Genomic DNA, 14829 nt, shown 5'->3' on the forward strand with positions numbered 1-14829 from the left:
TTCATGTCAAGGACCCCCCAAAATGATATGTATTTGGCCGCGGACCCCCATCTAAAAACATGTTGTTCCAGGGACCCCCCAGAAGCAAGGATTTGAGTTAAATGGCTCATAGCGTGGCACCCAGTGCCTGACACTATGAGCTTGTAGAGCTGCTATTTTTGAATAGCCAAAGAAATCTTAATGATACAGATGCGTTCCCCATCTTAATGGATTAAACAGGTTGGTTATCAGGCAGTTTACTTTGTATAGATGTTTCAAATTTCCTGAATCCATAAAGATAACACCATAGAGTACAGTAGTCCTGACGTCACTCGTTCATCCCCTGGGTCGTAAAGTCATATCTCTATGGAGAATAACATTGGGTCATCTTAGAATATTAGGAATTGTGGTCCAAAAATAAACAAACTGTCTCTGCGATATTGTCAGGGAGGAGGTTCTGTATCGTTTATGATAGTCAGTCACTTATACAGTCTGTTTCTGGTGAAAATTTAACTAATTCGTCGATAAAGTAACATTATCGTTTTCTCACCGTCAGTTGATGCTTCATATCCATAAGAGTCAAACCGCCGGGATCATTTGTTTTTTTTTGGAACACAGTTCTTATTTGACGCGATTTTAAAGACGTCTATGGGGATTCAGAACGGGGGTGGAAAACCGCAAACCAGGTAGGATGTGTAAATTACGTCAGACTTCGGTGCTCTATAGATCACTCAAAAACAGACATTCAACGCCGACCTGGCACGGCATGTAAACACAGCAACGCAACACAGTGATCATTTAAGTCTCTGTAATGAAAAACCCACCAGTTTCTGCCTCTGGGTGAGGTCCGCGGTGGCGGTGCTGGCACCCTGGGCCGCTCGCAGCCTGTCCTGGACCAGCCTGGTGCTGGGGGACACGGAGGAGGAGAGGGGGGTCCCAGCGGGGGTCCTGGAGGCCTGGGCGGAGCCAGCGGCCGTGGCGGCGGCGGCGGCGGCAGGAGAGCTGTGATTGGAGCGCTCCTGACAGCGCTCTCCAAAGCGCTCCACGAAGGACTTGACTCCTGAGAATAAACACACAGCCAGGGTCAAAATAATAATAATAATAAAAAAAAAGATATTGGAGATTTTAGTGCGTACTGGTCCCAATACAATAGTGCATCTTCGCTTAGAAAAGTATACATTAAAATAACAATCATCATAAGATACAGAGCAGATGATCCATGGTGTGCACAGAGGCGCCTGATTGCAATTATTTTGAGCTAAATCGAGATTATTTTGCAGTTGTAACCCATTGAGACCTGAAGCCGATTCTACACGTCTCCTAAATCTCAACAGTTTTCTGAAAAACGTTTGTTTCTATATCAGTGGTGCTCAATCTTTTTCATGTCAAGGACCCCCAGAATGATATGTATTTGGCCGCGGACCCCCATCAAAATATTTTGTTCCAGGGACCCCCAGAAGCAAAAAAAATAGTTAAAAATATACATATTCAAAGATTTGCACACATTTTCACGAATTTTCAAAAATAGCAGATCTACAAGCTCGTAGCGCGGCACTCGGTGCCGCGCTATGAGCTTGTATATCTGCTATTTTTGAATAGCCCAAAGTGTAAAATAATGCTTTTTAGCTCAAATCAAAAAATTACACAGTTCCAGGTCCTTAAGAAAACAGCTGGATGAAATCAACAGAAATGTCATACTCCATCATTATCACAGTTTTGGCCATAGTACATTATTTTAGTTTGATTATTATTGTCAGTCATTTCTGACAACTGGTGACAGGCCGAGTGTGGCGTCTCTCACCCGTGGGTCCGGGGGTGGCTTTGTGCTGCAGGGGGGTAGCAGGGTGGTCTCTGCTCTGTGGGGCAGAAGGACCAGCAGGGCCAGCGGCGGTCAAGGGCTTGGCACCCAGCTCTGGTTTCTTGGAGCCGGAGAAGGTGAAGTCAAGACCCCTGTCCTTCCGGGGGCTTTGGGAGATCACCACCGGCGGCGCGGAGGAAGGGACGGCTTTCTGGGGACTGGCCGGGTAGGAAACGCCCTGGTTAGAGGCCTTCTGGGGACTGGACGGGTAGGAAACGCCCTGGTTAGAGGCCTTCTGGGGACTGGATGGGTAGGAGGGCCCCTGGTTGGAGGCCTTCTGGGGACTGGCTTGTCCCCTCCCTGTGTGAGCTACGGGTCCCTGGACCCCGGAGGGGACGGTAGCCTGCTGAGCGCTGGGCAGGACTACTCTGCTGGCCTTGACGGGAGAGTTGGCGATGGGCTGCTCGGAGGGGAAATGAGACGAGTAAATAAAGTGCATGTATTTTTCTTCTTCTCTCGTTACAGTAAGTGTTAAATAGTTCTACATTCTGATGATAACCCAGGAGACACCAGGAGAGAGATCTCAGAAGATACAGGATAAACAAGACAAACTTGGAACACAATAAATGGTTATCCTCTCCTGATTTGGATGAAAATGGTAACCCACATGAAAATATATGTCCTGTTTACTAAAGAGCTGGAGAGACAGGGAGAACCCGGTTACTGAACACACTACAGCAATGATTAACGCTTTAAGACCTGAGAAGATTCTAGAAATGTCTTCTAAATCCTAAAAAAAAATTGGAAAAAAAAATATATATATATTTCCCTCGATTTTTCAAAAATAGCAGATCTACAAGTTCATAGCGCGGCACTCGGTGCCGCGCTATGAGCTTGTATATCTGCTATTTTTGAATAGCCTAAAGAAATCTAAAGTGACACAGATGCGTTCCAGGTATCAATGGGTTAATGTAGAAGAATATAAAGCTTTAACTTCAACGAAAGTGAATGAAGAAATATCACTTAAGACTACAGCACCTTTAAGAATAAAGCTGAGTCAAATCAATATTCTCCTAAGAAGTCTAGCCTGTTATGAATATGGCTTTTGTTGTAGATAGTTTTTGTAATGCATAATATTTTCTTTACTGTATGTGTGATATTTTTTGTTGTTGTTGTAATAGATGTGTGTATATATTTAGTGTACTTCTACTTGGGTGTTTACCCCAATTTTACTGTAAATTCTTTACTGGAGAACACAAGCCAGCACGTTTCTTTTCTTCATTTTCTTTCTCTTTTTTGGGGGGGTGGGGAGGGCATTCTCCTTCACATTTGACTTGTTATTAAATAGTTTATATGTGATATAAGAAAACAAGGAGAAACCCGTACACTCATATGCTCCGATACGAGTGTGCGTGCGGACTCTATCATTTTTCTCTATGATCATGTCTAACCCCAAACAGTGATGTGTGACATTTACTTAAGTATTGTACTTAAATAAAATGTTTAGGTATTTTTACTTTTTCCAATTCTCAAAACTTCTACTCCACTACATCTCAGAGGCAAATATTGTCCTTTTACTCCACTACAATTATTTGAAAACTTTAGTTACTAGTTACTTTATGGATTTTGCTTATCATTACAAAACATACATTAACCACTTCAGGCCTATATGCATTTCGGCCATTAGAAAATAGCCGATCTACAAGCTCATTGCAGTATTGACACTTTTACTTAAAATGTGAATACTTTCTCCACCACTGTGTGTAGGCATGTCATTAGCTCTTTGTAAACAAACAAACATATAACAAGTTTAATTCAGCTTTGGTAAAAAAAACATTACCTGATTGGAGCTGGTGGCCGGTGTCTTGTTGCTGCTGGAGGCCGGTTGGCTGGCCAGCACACGCTGAGCGGCTGGAGCAGCAGCTGGAGCAGCAGGCTGTTGTTTGGTGGCTGCAGGCTGTTTGGTGGCTGCAGGCTGCTTGGTGGCTGCAGGCTGCTTAGCAGCAGCAGCAGCAGCAGCAGCGTCCCTGGCAGCCATCTTGGCGGCCCAGGCCGTGCCAGGCTTCTCTTGTTCATTGTCCTGGCGCTGAGTGGCTGAGGGGTGGCTCAGGTCATCCTCCCACGACCCGATGGTGGCGGCCAGGTTGGCCAGTCTGCCTCGGCGCCCCACCGGGGCGGAGCCTGATGAGGAGGATGATGATGAGGAGGAGGAGGAGGGGACGGCCGGGGGGGGACAGGCCTCCTCCTGTCTCTTCAGAGGGGACGGCGGGGGGCCGTCTGGGAGGTCGTCAGCGTCGTCACCTAGATGAAAGATTTTAAAATTAGCTTGTTGTTGTTTAACCCATTAAGCCAATTCTACACATGTCTTATAAAAAAACGTTTTTTCAAGCAACTTATGTTGCTACAATATCAGTGGTTCTCAAACTTTTTCATGTCAAGGACCCCCAAAATGACATGGATTTGGCCACAAACCCCTATCTCTCAATATTTTGTTCCAGGAACCCCCAGAAGCAAAGATGTGAGTTAAAAATGTTCAAAATATATATATGTTGAAAGATTTGCAAAAAAAATCACGATAAAAAAAAAAGTGCCGCGCTATGAGCTTGTAGATCTGCTATTTTTGAATAGCCAAAGAAATCTTAAAATGACCGAGACTAGCAAGAAATAGCATTCTACAGGTTTTTCTTTTAAGTGACGATGGTTTGTCTCCATGTGATGTCTTTATGTTTGTTTAAAAATCATATTTTTGCTCAGTGTTGGTTGTGTGCAGAGGCTGCTTCTTTCATTCAGGGTGGGGGCAACGTGGTGACTTTGAGGACCCCCTGGGGGTCCCGGAGAGACCCCGTTGAAAACCCCCATGATAATAACCGCACCACTCCGTACCGTTGCCGTCCCAACAATGCCGCTTGTCGGCCAGTCTCTGGAGGCGGGACTTCATGCCGCCGCCGCCGCCGCCGGTAGCCGGGGGCGGGGCTTCCAGCTGCACCTGTGTTCTGGCGGCGGCGGCGGGGACCGTCGTCGCGTGAGCCTCGGGCTCCGGGGCGGGGCGCTCGGCCCGCTGGGGCTCTGGGGCAGAGAACACATCAACATTATTACATGGGTACCAGCAGTGGTGGAAAGTAACTAAGTACATTTACTTAAGTACTGTACTTAAGTACAATTTTGAGGTATTTGTACTTTACTTGAGTATTTCCAATTTCCAATACTTTTACTTCTACTCCACTACATCTCAGAGGCAAATATTGTACTTTTACTCCACTACAATTATTTGAAAACTTTAGTTACTAGTTACTTTTCAGATATACACTATGATATAATGAAACATACATTAACCACTTTAGCCCTATTTTATACATAGGCTATTTGAAAATAGCAGATCTACAAGCTCGCGACGCGTTGTGAGCTTGTAGATCGGCTATTTTCAAATATTTAGTACTTTTACTTTTGGTACTTTAAGTACATTTTGATGCCAATACTTTTGTACTTTTACTCAAGTAAGTTTTTAATTCTGGACTTTTACTTGTAACAGAGTATTTTTATATTGCAGTATTGGTACTTTTACTTAAGTAAAGAATTTGAGTACTTTTTCCACCACTGTCTGCCACCATAATGTGGAATGCCCCGACACCATCCATTATTCAATGTGGATCACTGGCTTCTTTCAAAAGAGGCCTGAACATCCCTCTATCAGGAGACCACAAGGGGAGGTTAACTCAATGTTCCCATATAGAAATGAGGTGATATTCACTGCCGACATATTTTTCCCTTTTGTAATGTTGTGCTATGTTATGCTATGTTGATGAATTGAATACGTAGGACCACAATGGAAACAAGTGCCCAGGCCTTTTTTTGTGTTATCCTTTTAGCCCAAATCAGGGTCCCCACACATTTTTAGCAATGAATTTCCAAAACTTTTCCAAAACTTTTCCAGAATATTTAGCCCAATTTCCAGGCCTATATAACAATCATTCAGCGCAATAATGTGTCTCTTACTCCTATGTAGAATGCCCAAAGATAGGCAGTGTAGCAAAAATAAAGCATAGAATATAGAATAGTACAATTTCATTCAACATTTCGTGCAAAATCAGGGCATAGCTCACTGGAAGACTCATTATGGCATCCGTATGACTTATTTTATTTAAATAATATATGCCATCACACAGCCCGTTCGGCGAAAAACTACTTATGTTACATATTTCGTGTAATGTTATACATGTTTATGAAAATGTTTTGTATTAACAAAATCAATAGCCAAAAACAATGCATAGCCAAATATTTTTCCAGGACCCTTGATAAATTCCAGGACCTTTGATCAATTCCCAAACTTTTCCAGTACTGGATTATTTTTTTTTCAATTTCAAAATATTTCCAGGAATTTCATGACCGTGGGGACCCTGCCAAATGTCTGACTGTACCTCGTGTTGTTTGTTTAAATGTCTGACTAATAAAGTAAACTAACAAAAAAAGTTAACTGAAATAAAACGTAACAGTTTTGCTGTGAATACATCTTTATCTGACCTTTTCGGGTGTCTATCCCCATTTCACAATGCACTAGATCCCTGGGAGATGCATTGCTGAGGTGGGGGGGGGGGGGGCACAAACACCTACCATCAGCTCCCAGTACGGAAGTTTAGCGCACGTGCTACTCATACAGGAGTTGCCGGTGCCCGGGATCGAACCCATGATCTTGTGGTTAACTAAAACTAAGCCTTTTTCAAAAGCCCATCAAGCAAACCCACAGTTTTAACTTATATAATGAAAACTTGAAGAACTATAATAACCTTCACTCCGTTGAGGCTCTGGGGCAGAACGCTCACTGCGTTGAGGCTCTGGGGCAGCAGAGCGCTCACTACGCTGGGGCTCTGGGGCAGAACGCTCACTGCGTTGAGGTTCTGGGGCAGCAGAGCGCTCACTACGCTGGGGCTCTGGGGCAGAACGCTCACTGCGTTGAGGTTCTGGGGCAGAGCGCTCCACCATCCTCTCAGGCTCTGGCTGAACAGGAGGAGCCTGGACGACGGGCCGCATCATCACATTCTTCTTCTCCAGGGAGGAGGAGCGCACGCTGGCCGGTCCCAGCGGGGGCTTCCTGTCCGTGCGGGGGTCCGGCAGCGTAGCGGCAGGGACCGACGGCTCTCGGTTCTCCTCGCCGACCTGAGGAGGAGCCGTGATCTCCCCCGAACGGCTGCGCTTGGACGGAGAGGGCTTGGAGGACGGCTGTGGAGCTGTGAGGAAGACATGAGAGAGGAAACAGATAAACCATGTTTTTAGGGGGAAGTCTAGGGAGGACAGGAATTCATTCACTTTGTGAGGTTTTTAATAGATTGAATACTTTATTAAGACCGGGAACTAAGTGATGCGTGGGCCGACCCGTTGCCCGCAGGTCCCGCGGGGCGGGCGGACGGGTAATAGATTACGACGCAACTATCGCGGGTAATGAAAAAAACCTGACCCGCGCATCACTACCGGGAACACATCTGTGTAACCACTTAAACAATTATTTTATACTTCAAAAATACTTTAAATAAATAGCAGATATACAAGCTCATAGCACGGCACCGAGTGCTTGTAGCTTGTAGATCTGCTATTTTATGAAAAATCTTGAAACTTTGTGCAAATCTTTGAATATATATATTTTTTAACATTTGTAAAATCTTGGGGGGGGGGGCTGGAACAACATATTTTTCGCAGGCAAATACATATAATTTTGGGGGGTCCTTGACATCAGTGACATTATAGCAACATACGTTTTTCAGAAAAACTGTTAGGATTTAGAAAGACATTTGTAGAATCGGCCTCAGGTCTTAATGGGTTAAAAACGAGGCACAGGTAGTACAGGTCAAAGGTTATGCTAAAAAGAATAACACCATTTCCATTGTGTTTCCATTGTTCATTGTCTACAGTAGGATTGGGGCTGAAAGACAACAGACGAGTCTGTGTTCTGTTGTTGTTGTTGAGCGGTTTGATCTGTTGCCTTTTAATTATAACAGAAACTTTGATTGGCTACTGTGATGCAATTCATTGCTGGGTAATGTTTGCAATATGATCTGGCTAAAAGTTGTCACAACTCTTTCACCGCACTGTTATGTAACAAGCGTTGTGCTCTGCCAGTGGATTGGATGACTTCATTAAATACAAGGGAATATGTCAGTTGCTTCCTGCACAGAACATTTTATGTGCATGCAGGATTAGGGCATATAAAAAAAAAACTTCCTGTTGATTTTTGCCATTTTTATTATGAAGAAAACCCGGACTGGATCCGTGGATCCAGATCTTCAAATAGTAAAATTAACAGGAAGTTAACATTTTTATATTAAAAAAAACAGTGCTGGGTTTGGTGATATTCCATATTGTCTGAATCAACTTTGTTTGCTTTCGTTTACGTGCTTAAAGAGTGATTTTGAGAGCCGTTTCATAGTACAATGCAAGTCAATGAGGAGCACATTTAGAATTATCTATTTCTAATCAATGGAGCAATTATGTTTGAGTTCTTGTCCACCTTTGGAGTAACATCATGGCAAGTGGTCTTGCCCTTTAATCCAACCAATCGACTATTTAAAAACAATCATTCGATCATTTCCATGTTGATTCGCTGGCTGTGGTTTTGCTGGTGCCTGGTGAACGTTACAGGACTTTGCATAAGGTGTGTGATATGAAATGCTGTAAATATTGTACACTCTGAGCCAGTGTTGATTTCGTCAACTAAAACTTAAACTATATGACAAAAATGTTCACAGACTGACTACCTTTTTTCACTGACGAAAACTAGATAAAAACTAAGCTACGATGACTAAAACTGAGACTAAATATATTGACAATTTCATCAACAAATAAAAACTAGACTAAAATGTTTGTGAGGGACTAGTGGAGAAGAGATCCAGTGGCACTAAAAGACATTTTATGTTTGGTTGCGGTCAGGTGTTGCGCTCTGAAAATAGCCGATCTACAAGCTCACAACGCGTCGCAGCGCGACGCGTTGTGAGCTTGTAGATCTGCTATTTTTCACCATGAAACCAAGTGTAAAATCAGCCATCACGACGCCATCAAGGCACCACCAAAATACATTTTAGTCGACTAAATCAACTGCAGATTTAGTAGACTAAAATCTTATATATGGTAGTCGACTAAAACTAGACAAAAACTAAAACATTTCAGATGACTAAAATATGACTAAAACTAAATGGAATTTTATTCAAAAGACTATGACTAAAACTACATCAAAATTTGCTGTCAAAATCAACACTGGTCTGAGCTGACAGAGGGAGCAGTGCATGGTAGGAGACTGGATGGAAGTGTAATATAAAGTAGTAAGTACCTGTAACGACGTGTGTGTCACTCAGCACACTGTTGGTGTCAGCCAGAGGCTCTCTGGCCCGTTTGTTGTTGTTGCTGGATGATGCTCCTGCAGTGGGTCTGGAGGCCATCTTCTTCTGCAGGTTCTCCCTGCGGGCGCGGGTTCTCTCCAACAGTTTCTACAATGGAAGAAGAAGAAGAAGAAGAGTCTCATTATAAACAGGGAGTGGTGACCAGTCATCACGTTGTTGTCGGGCAGAAACCTCTTTATCTCCGTATTCTAACTTGTGTGTTTTTTTCGTTAAATTAACGCCCCCTACTCGATCATACTACAGCGTCACACAAAAGCATCAAAACTTCGCACCCCGTTGAGCTTGCAGATCTGCTATTTTAGAATTTGAATCCTGAAATGTAACAATTTTGGACATTATGAGGACTTTCCACCCGACAGACAATATACATAGTTATAAACAATATACATAGTTATAAACAATATACATAGTTATAAACAATATACATAGTCATCTTTCTGCATCAGACACTTATTTGACTATTGAAGGCTTCTAAGGCTATAGTATGTTTATTCTAGTTCAAGTACAGTTTTAACCACTGAAACCCTCTAGACCAGGGGTCTTCAACGTTTTTCAGGCCAAGGACCCCCTAGCTGAGAGAGAGATGAAGCAGGGACCCCCTAGCTGAGAGAGAGATGAAGCAGGGACCCCCTAGCTGAGAGAGAGATGAAGCAGGGACCCCCTCTATATTGTATATTAAACTTTTTTTTTAAAAACTTGGTCTGCTCTTTTTTCTCCTCTACACCTAAACCTCTTAGCCAAAAATAGCAGATCTACAAGCTCACAACGCCTCGCGCTGCGAGGCGTTGTGAGCTTGTAGATCTGCTATTTTTGGCTTAAGTTCTCCTCAGAAAAGGGATGCTAGGGTTCAAGTGGTAAGCCTAATAATCATATAGATACATTATACCACAAAAAGATTTGGTGCCCCTCCTGTAGTAACTCTGAGGACACCCCTAAGGGTCCCGGACCCCCTGTTGAAGACCCCTGCTCTAGACTTATTTAACTGGACTTGAGTTGTCTTTGTACTTGGACTGGTTTTGTCAGTCAACACACCGCCAAATCTGTTGGCCAAAAATAGCCTTGTAGATCGGCTATTTTTGGCCAATATTCCCCCCAGAATCTGGCAGTCTTAGGCCTGCAGATACAATTATTTAAAATGGTCATTAATTCTGTGTTGTCCACTCCACATAGAGTATGTTGATTTTTTTTTTTAAATAAGAATTATCTTAGAAATGTCATTGCATTTTTGGAGATTCAAGGACTCCTGCACATGCCACACTCTTGTGCAATTGTCTTGCAGACAGTTCACTAGTTTAACTTAATTATATAGTATGCTGCAAACAGGCAAAACGGCTTTCTTTTGGTAAAAAAATAGAAATAAAACATGAACTTCATAACTTGTATCCCTTCTTGTCACTTGTTTTCAATAGATGCTAGTTTACTATGCATTTATATCTTGGTCACTCAGCCCGTGGTCATCATGTTTTTGTTACTGTTGTTTTTTCTTGACCACAACCTTTTAGAATGTTGTTTACACAGATGCTATGTTGGAGTGTTTACCTCCTGGTTTCTTTAAAGGCACTACACTGTTCTCTCTGCACTCTATTTATTTTGACTATTTACCTTGTTGTTTATTGACTAGAGTTGATGTGTTTACTCTGATCTCACACTTGTTAATTCACACTGTATAAATGTCTAGTGCCTACATTGTCATTCTACACTGCAGTCTTATCTGATTATGTCATGTTTCAACTAGTCCTGAAATCAGGTCCAAATAAGGTCCTTTCTTTTCCATCTCCTCCAACGAACTGCCTGACTGGAGTTCAACCAATAATATAACTGGCAACGGCAGGAGAGCAGAAAGGCATAACATGAAGACAGCGGCAAAGTATGTACTGTAGTATGTACTACTGTACTTATACCAAATGAACCCTTACGGGTCTGTAAAATGGACCCTTATGGGTCTGTAACTCTGACAGTGTACACATGTAACCAAATGGACCCTTACGGGTCTGTAACTCTGACAGTGTACACATGTAACCAAATGGACCCTTACGGGTCTGTAACTCTGAGTGTGTACACATGGAACCAAATGGACCCTTACAGGTCTGTAACTCTGACAGTGTACAAATGTAACCAAATGGACCCTTACAGGTCTGTAACTCTGAGAGTGTACACATGGAACCAAATGGACCCTTACAGGTCTGTAACTCTGACAGTGTACAAATGGAACCAAATGGACCCTTACGGTCTGTAACTCTGAGAGTGTTCAAATGTAACCAAATGGACCCTTACAGGTCTGTAACTGAGAATGTACAACTGTAACCAAATAATGGACCCTTTACATTTGTGCACTCTCAAATAGTTAAATGACACTGAAGATTTTACAGCACAGATTGCGGTCCCAGTGATTTTAAAAAAATGGTGCCGAAGGGGGTCCATAGCCTAATGCATATCAAACTAGAGGTCCTTTAAATTTCATTAGATTTGGCGGTACCCCTGTAGTAACTCTGAAGACCCCCCTAGGGTTCCCGGACCCCCTGTTGAAGACCCCTGCTCTACAACACAGATAACAGACATCTGTTTGTTCCATCTTGTCTTCTCTCTGTGAAATCCTTCCTTCTTCTCCTCCTCCTCTGCCTCTGAAGTCTACGTGTCATGAGATGTGATTTACTGCCCTGTTAGTTCTGTCCCTAACAAGACCAAACACATTCCTGCTGCACCGTTAGCAGCTCGTAGAATTCCTCCAGGCAACTTGTGGAAAACATGACCGACTGAGTGTTTAAATGAACAGCCATTCCTAAGGAATGAGACACACAGCACACCACACACACACACACTGCTGCCGTTTGTGGTTCCTGGATTTGAACTCTGGAATTCTATTGGTTCAGGGAGGCGGCCCGGCAAAAACCTCTCCATAACAGTACATACAGTTACACTGGCCTCTCACCCCCCCCCCCCCCCCAAAAAAAATATAATTATAAAATACATTCAAAACTCATTATTAGGATAGTTACTCCATACAGCATGGATGCAAATTAAAAAAGGAGAAACAAATTGTTGCTGTCAGCTAAGAAACCTTGTATATCTCCAAACTATTTTAAAAAAAATGCATTTTCATAAATGAATGCCCTGCTTCGTCATACAAGAAGAGTCACACAAAAGTAATGAAAATAGCAGATCTACAAGCTCACAACACGTCGCATCGCGACGTGTTGTGAGCTTGTAGATCGGCTATTTTCACTATTTTAAAATGTTTTAAAAATATATATTTTTTTAAAGGAATGGTTTTGGATTTATGAGGTTTCCTTTCCACTCAACAGCAACTAAATGATCTCTTTTAATTTGCATCCCTCCCCAAATGCATCACGGCTGGCCTCTCACACGGTCAGTTGTCTTAACATGTAGGTTATCTTATTATGCTGGACAACATCCAGGGCGGACTGACTGACGCACTGTTTCCTAAATTAGAAATGAACGGTTAACAGCCAAATGCTGCTGGGAAGTTAGTTTACAACACTGGTTCTCTCTCAACATCGGGTCTGGGGACCCCCAGGGGTAACTCCGAATGGATGCTTGCTTAAGGGTCTATAACTGTCAAGAGTTAAATTAACACAAGAGGATTTTGAAGTGAGTAGATTGAGGTCCCAGTTAAATCAAATATAATGGGTCTGACTCTGTGGCCTAACGCAAATTAATAGAACTAGACCAGACAAACATCACTCAAAATGTCTTGAATTCTACTTGATTCTATAGATATTAGTTGTGCAATTAAATGTATTTTGGAATCCATCAGCCCAGGCTATGGGACCTTAGAATTATAGTGATAGCTAACTCATACAAAGACTCGATCGATAGGTCAGTATTGTTGCTTTTCACAAATGGTGTAAAGTTATTAAAGTACATTTACTCAAGTACTGTACTTAAGTACAAATTTGAAGTCTTTTTTACTTTACTGAAATACTTTTACTTCTACTCCACTACATCTCGGAGGAAAATGTTGCACTTTGTAGATTTATTACAACACATACATTTACCACTTGAGCCCTATATATACTTAGGCTATTTGAACATAGCAGATCTACAAGCTCACGACGCGTTGTGAGCTTGTAGATCTGACATTTGAAAATGGGACCTTCTGCATAATGAGTACTTTTACTTTTGATACTTTAAGTACATTTTGAATACAGGACTTTCACTTGTAAAAGAGTATTTCTACATGGTGGTATTGATACTTTTACTTGAGTGAAACAAGTGAAACTAGTAATTCTTGTCAATCACCAGGTCAGTACTGAGAGCCACAATGCATAGTGTGGCTTTTCCACACCACTGTAAAATCCTTTACAAAATGTAAAGGATTTACAAAATAAAATCAAATAAAATCCACTGAGGGTGTTTTACTCTGCATGCTGATAAACAGCCCACAGGTTACCTAGCAACGCTCATGTGATTGACAGCTGGCCTGCAGCATTATTATTCAAATATGAAATGAATTATTAATGTGTTGACAGTTGAACCACAACAACACAATGGACATGAGATGAAAGAGACATGTGGTTCAGGGCGTGTCCTGGTACATTCAGTGATTATTAATAATAATATAAATAATAATACACATTCTGGTTTCATTATAAACGATACATAAACGTTACACCATTGGTTCTCAAAGTGGGGTCCGGGGACCGCCAGGGGTCCTTGAGGGGGTTCCAGGGGGTCCCCAGCTAAATGATGGATAGTTAGGAACCAAATGGACCCTTATGGGTCTGTAACTCACACTCTCAGAGTTAAATTAACATTGATTTTACAATATGAATTGGGGTCCCAGGGATGCCATTAAATGGGGGTCCACAGCCTAATGCATGTCAAACTGGGGGTCCTTGAAATCAAAATGGTTGAAAAATCACTGCTAGAGCCATACAAATCGTCTCTTATGGGGGTCCCTGGCATATCTTTTCAAATGGGGGTCCGCGGGCTAATAAGTGTCAATTTGGGGGTCCTTGACATGAAAAAGTTAGAGAACCACTGCGTTACACAATATGCAAATGACCCTTTTTTTTGTCAACAGTGTGTCCGTTGTATTCATAACTAACTGACACAAAACAGGTTAACGTTACGTTAGCTCACGGTGCTACTACTACTAGCATAAGCAGGTGAAAGTGTTAAAATGGCGTTAAAACGGTTAAACTCACCTCAGTAAAAGGATCCATTGTGGTTCACAGACAAAGCCCTATCTTAATACTATCTAAACTAACAACTCTAGTAGTTGTTTTCTGTATTAATAACAGAGTAATAACTCCTCAGTCTCTTCTCTTCCTTCTTGTCGTCGCACAAACACAACTCTCTGTCTAACGTTTAAATTTTGAATTTCAGCGCTGAGAGGCAGTTACTGGCAATGCGCATGCGCAGACTTTGACGGTTCGACAGGAAGCGCTGGACAACCAATCACAGAGTCAAGGCGGGATGAGAGACGTACGCTTTGAGCCAATCAGTGACGATCACCCGCCAGAAAGACACGCCATGAGGTCATAGCATAGAGTTAGAGCCCGCCTACTGTATCCGGTAATACTGTTTCCGTATCCGCTCCTCTAGGCCGGATGGGGAAAACGAAAAAAATGTGAATTGAGTCTAGTTTTGGGGGGAAATAAATGATTTATGAGCTACACAGTGGTGGAAAAAAGTATTCACATTTTG

General features: G+C 42.4%; 1 protein-coding gene across 5 annotated transcripts in view; it reads right to left on the reverse strand.

Moving 5' to 3' along the window:
* anln (anillin, actin binding protein) overlaps nucleotides 1-14475 on the reverse strand; it is a 33658-nt gene extending 19183 nt beyond the window's left edge. For 3 of the 5 annotated variants that reach the window (XM_080441877.1, XM_080441873.1, XM_080441875.1), the window contains exons 1-7: nucleotides 14328-14475; nucleotides 9090-9246; nucleotides 6559-6999; nucleotides 4661-4843; nucleotides 3618-4078; nucleotides 1781-2240; nucleotides 804-1039 (exon numbers count right to left, since the gene is read on the reverse strand). In XM_080441877.1, the coding sequence (XP_080298003.1) occupies nucleotides 804-1039; nucleotides 1781-2240; nucleotides 3618-4078; nucleotides 4661-4843; nucleotides 6559-6999; nucleotides 9090-9246; nucleotides 14328-14345 (1956 nt within the window). In that variant the 5' untranslated portion in view covers nucleotides 14346-14475. The remainder of the gene's footprint in view (nucleotides 1-803; nucleotides 1040-1780; nucleotides 2241-3617; nucleotides 4079-4660; nucleotides 4844-6558; nucleotides 7000-9089; nucleotides 9247-14327) is intronic. The other 2 variants (XM_080441876.1, XM_080441874.1) reach the window with 2 other exon arrangements.
* Nucleotides 14476-14829: the final 354 nt, after the last annotated feature.

Source organism: Gymnoscopelus braueri (genome assembly GCF_963280865.1).
Source record: "Gymnoscopelus braueri genome assembly, chromosome: 11".
In the NCBI taxonomy this organism is placed as follows: Eukaryota; Metazoa; Chordata; class Actinopteri; order Myctophiformes; family Myctophidae; genus Gymnoscopelus; species Gymnoscopelus braueri.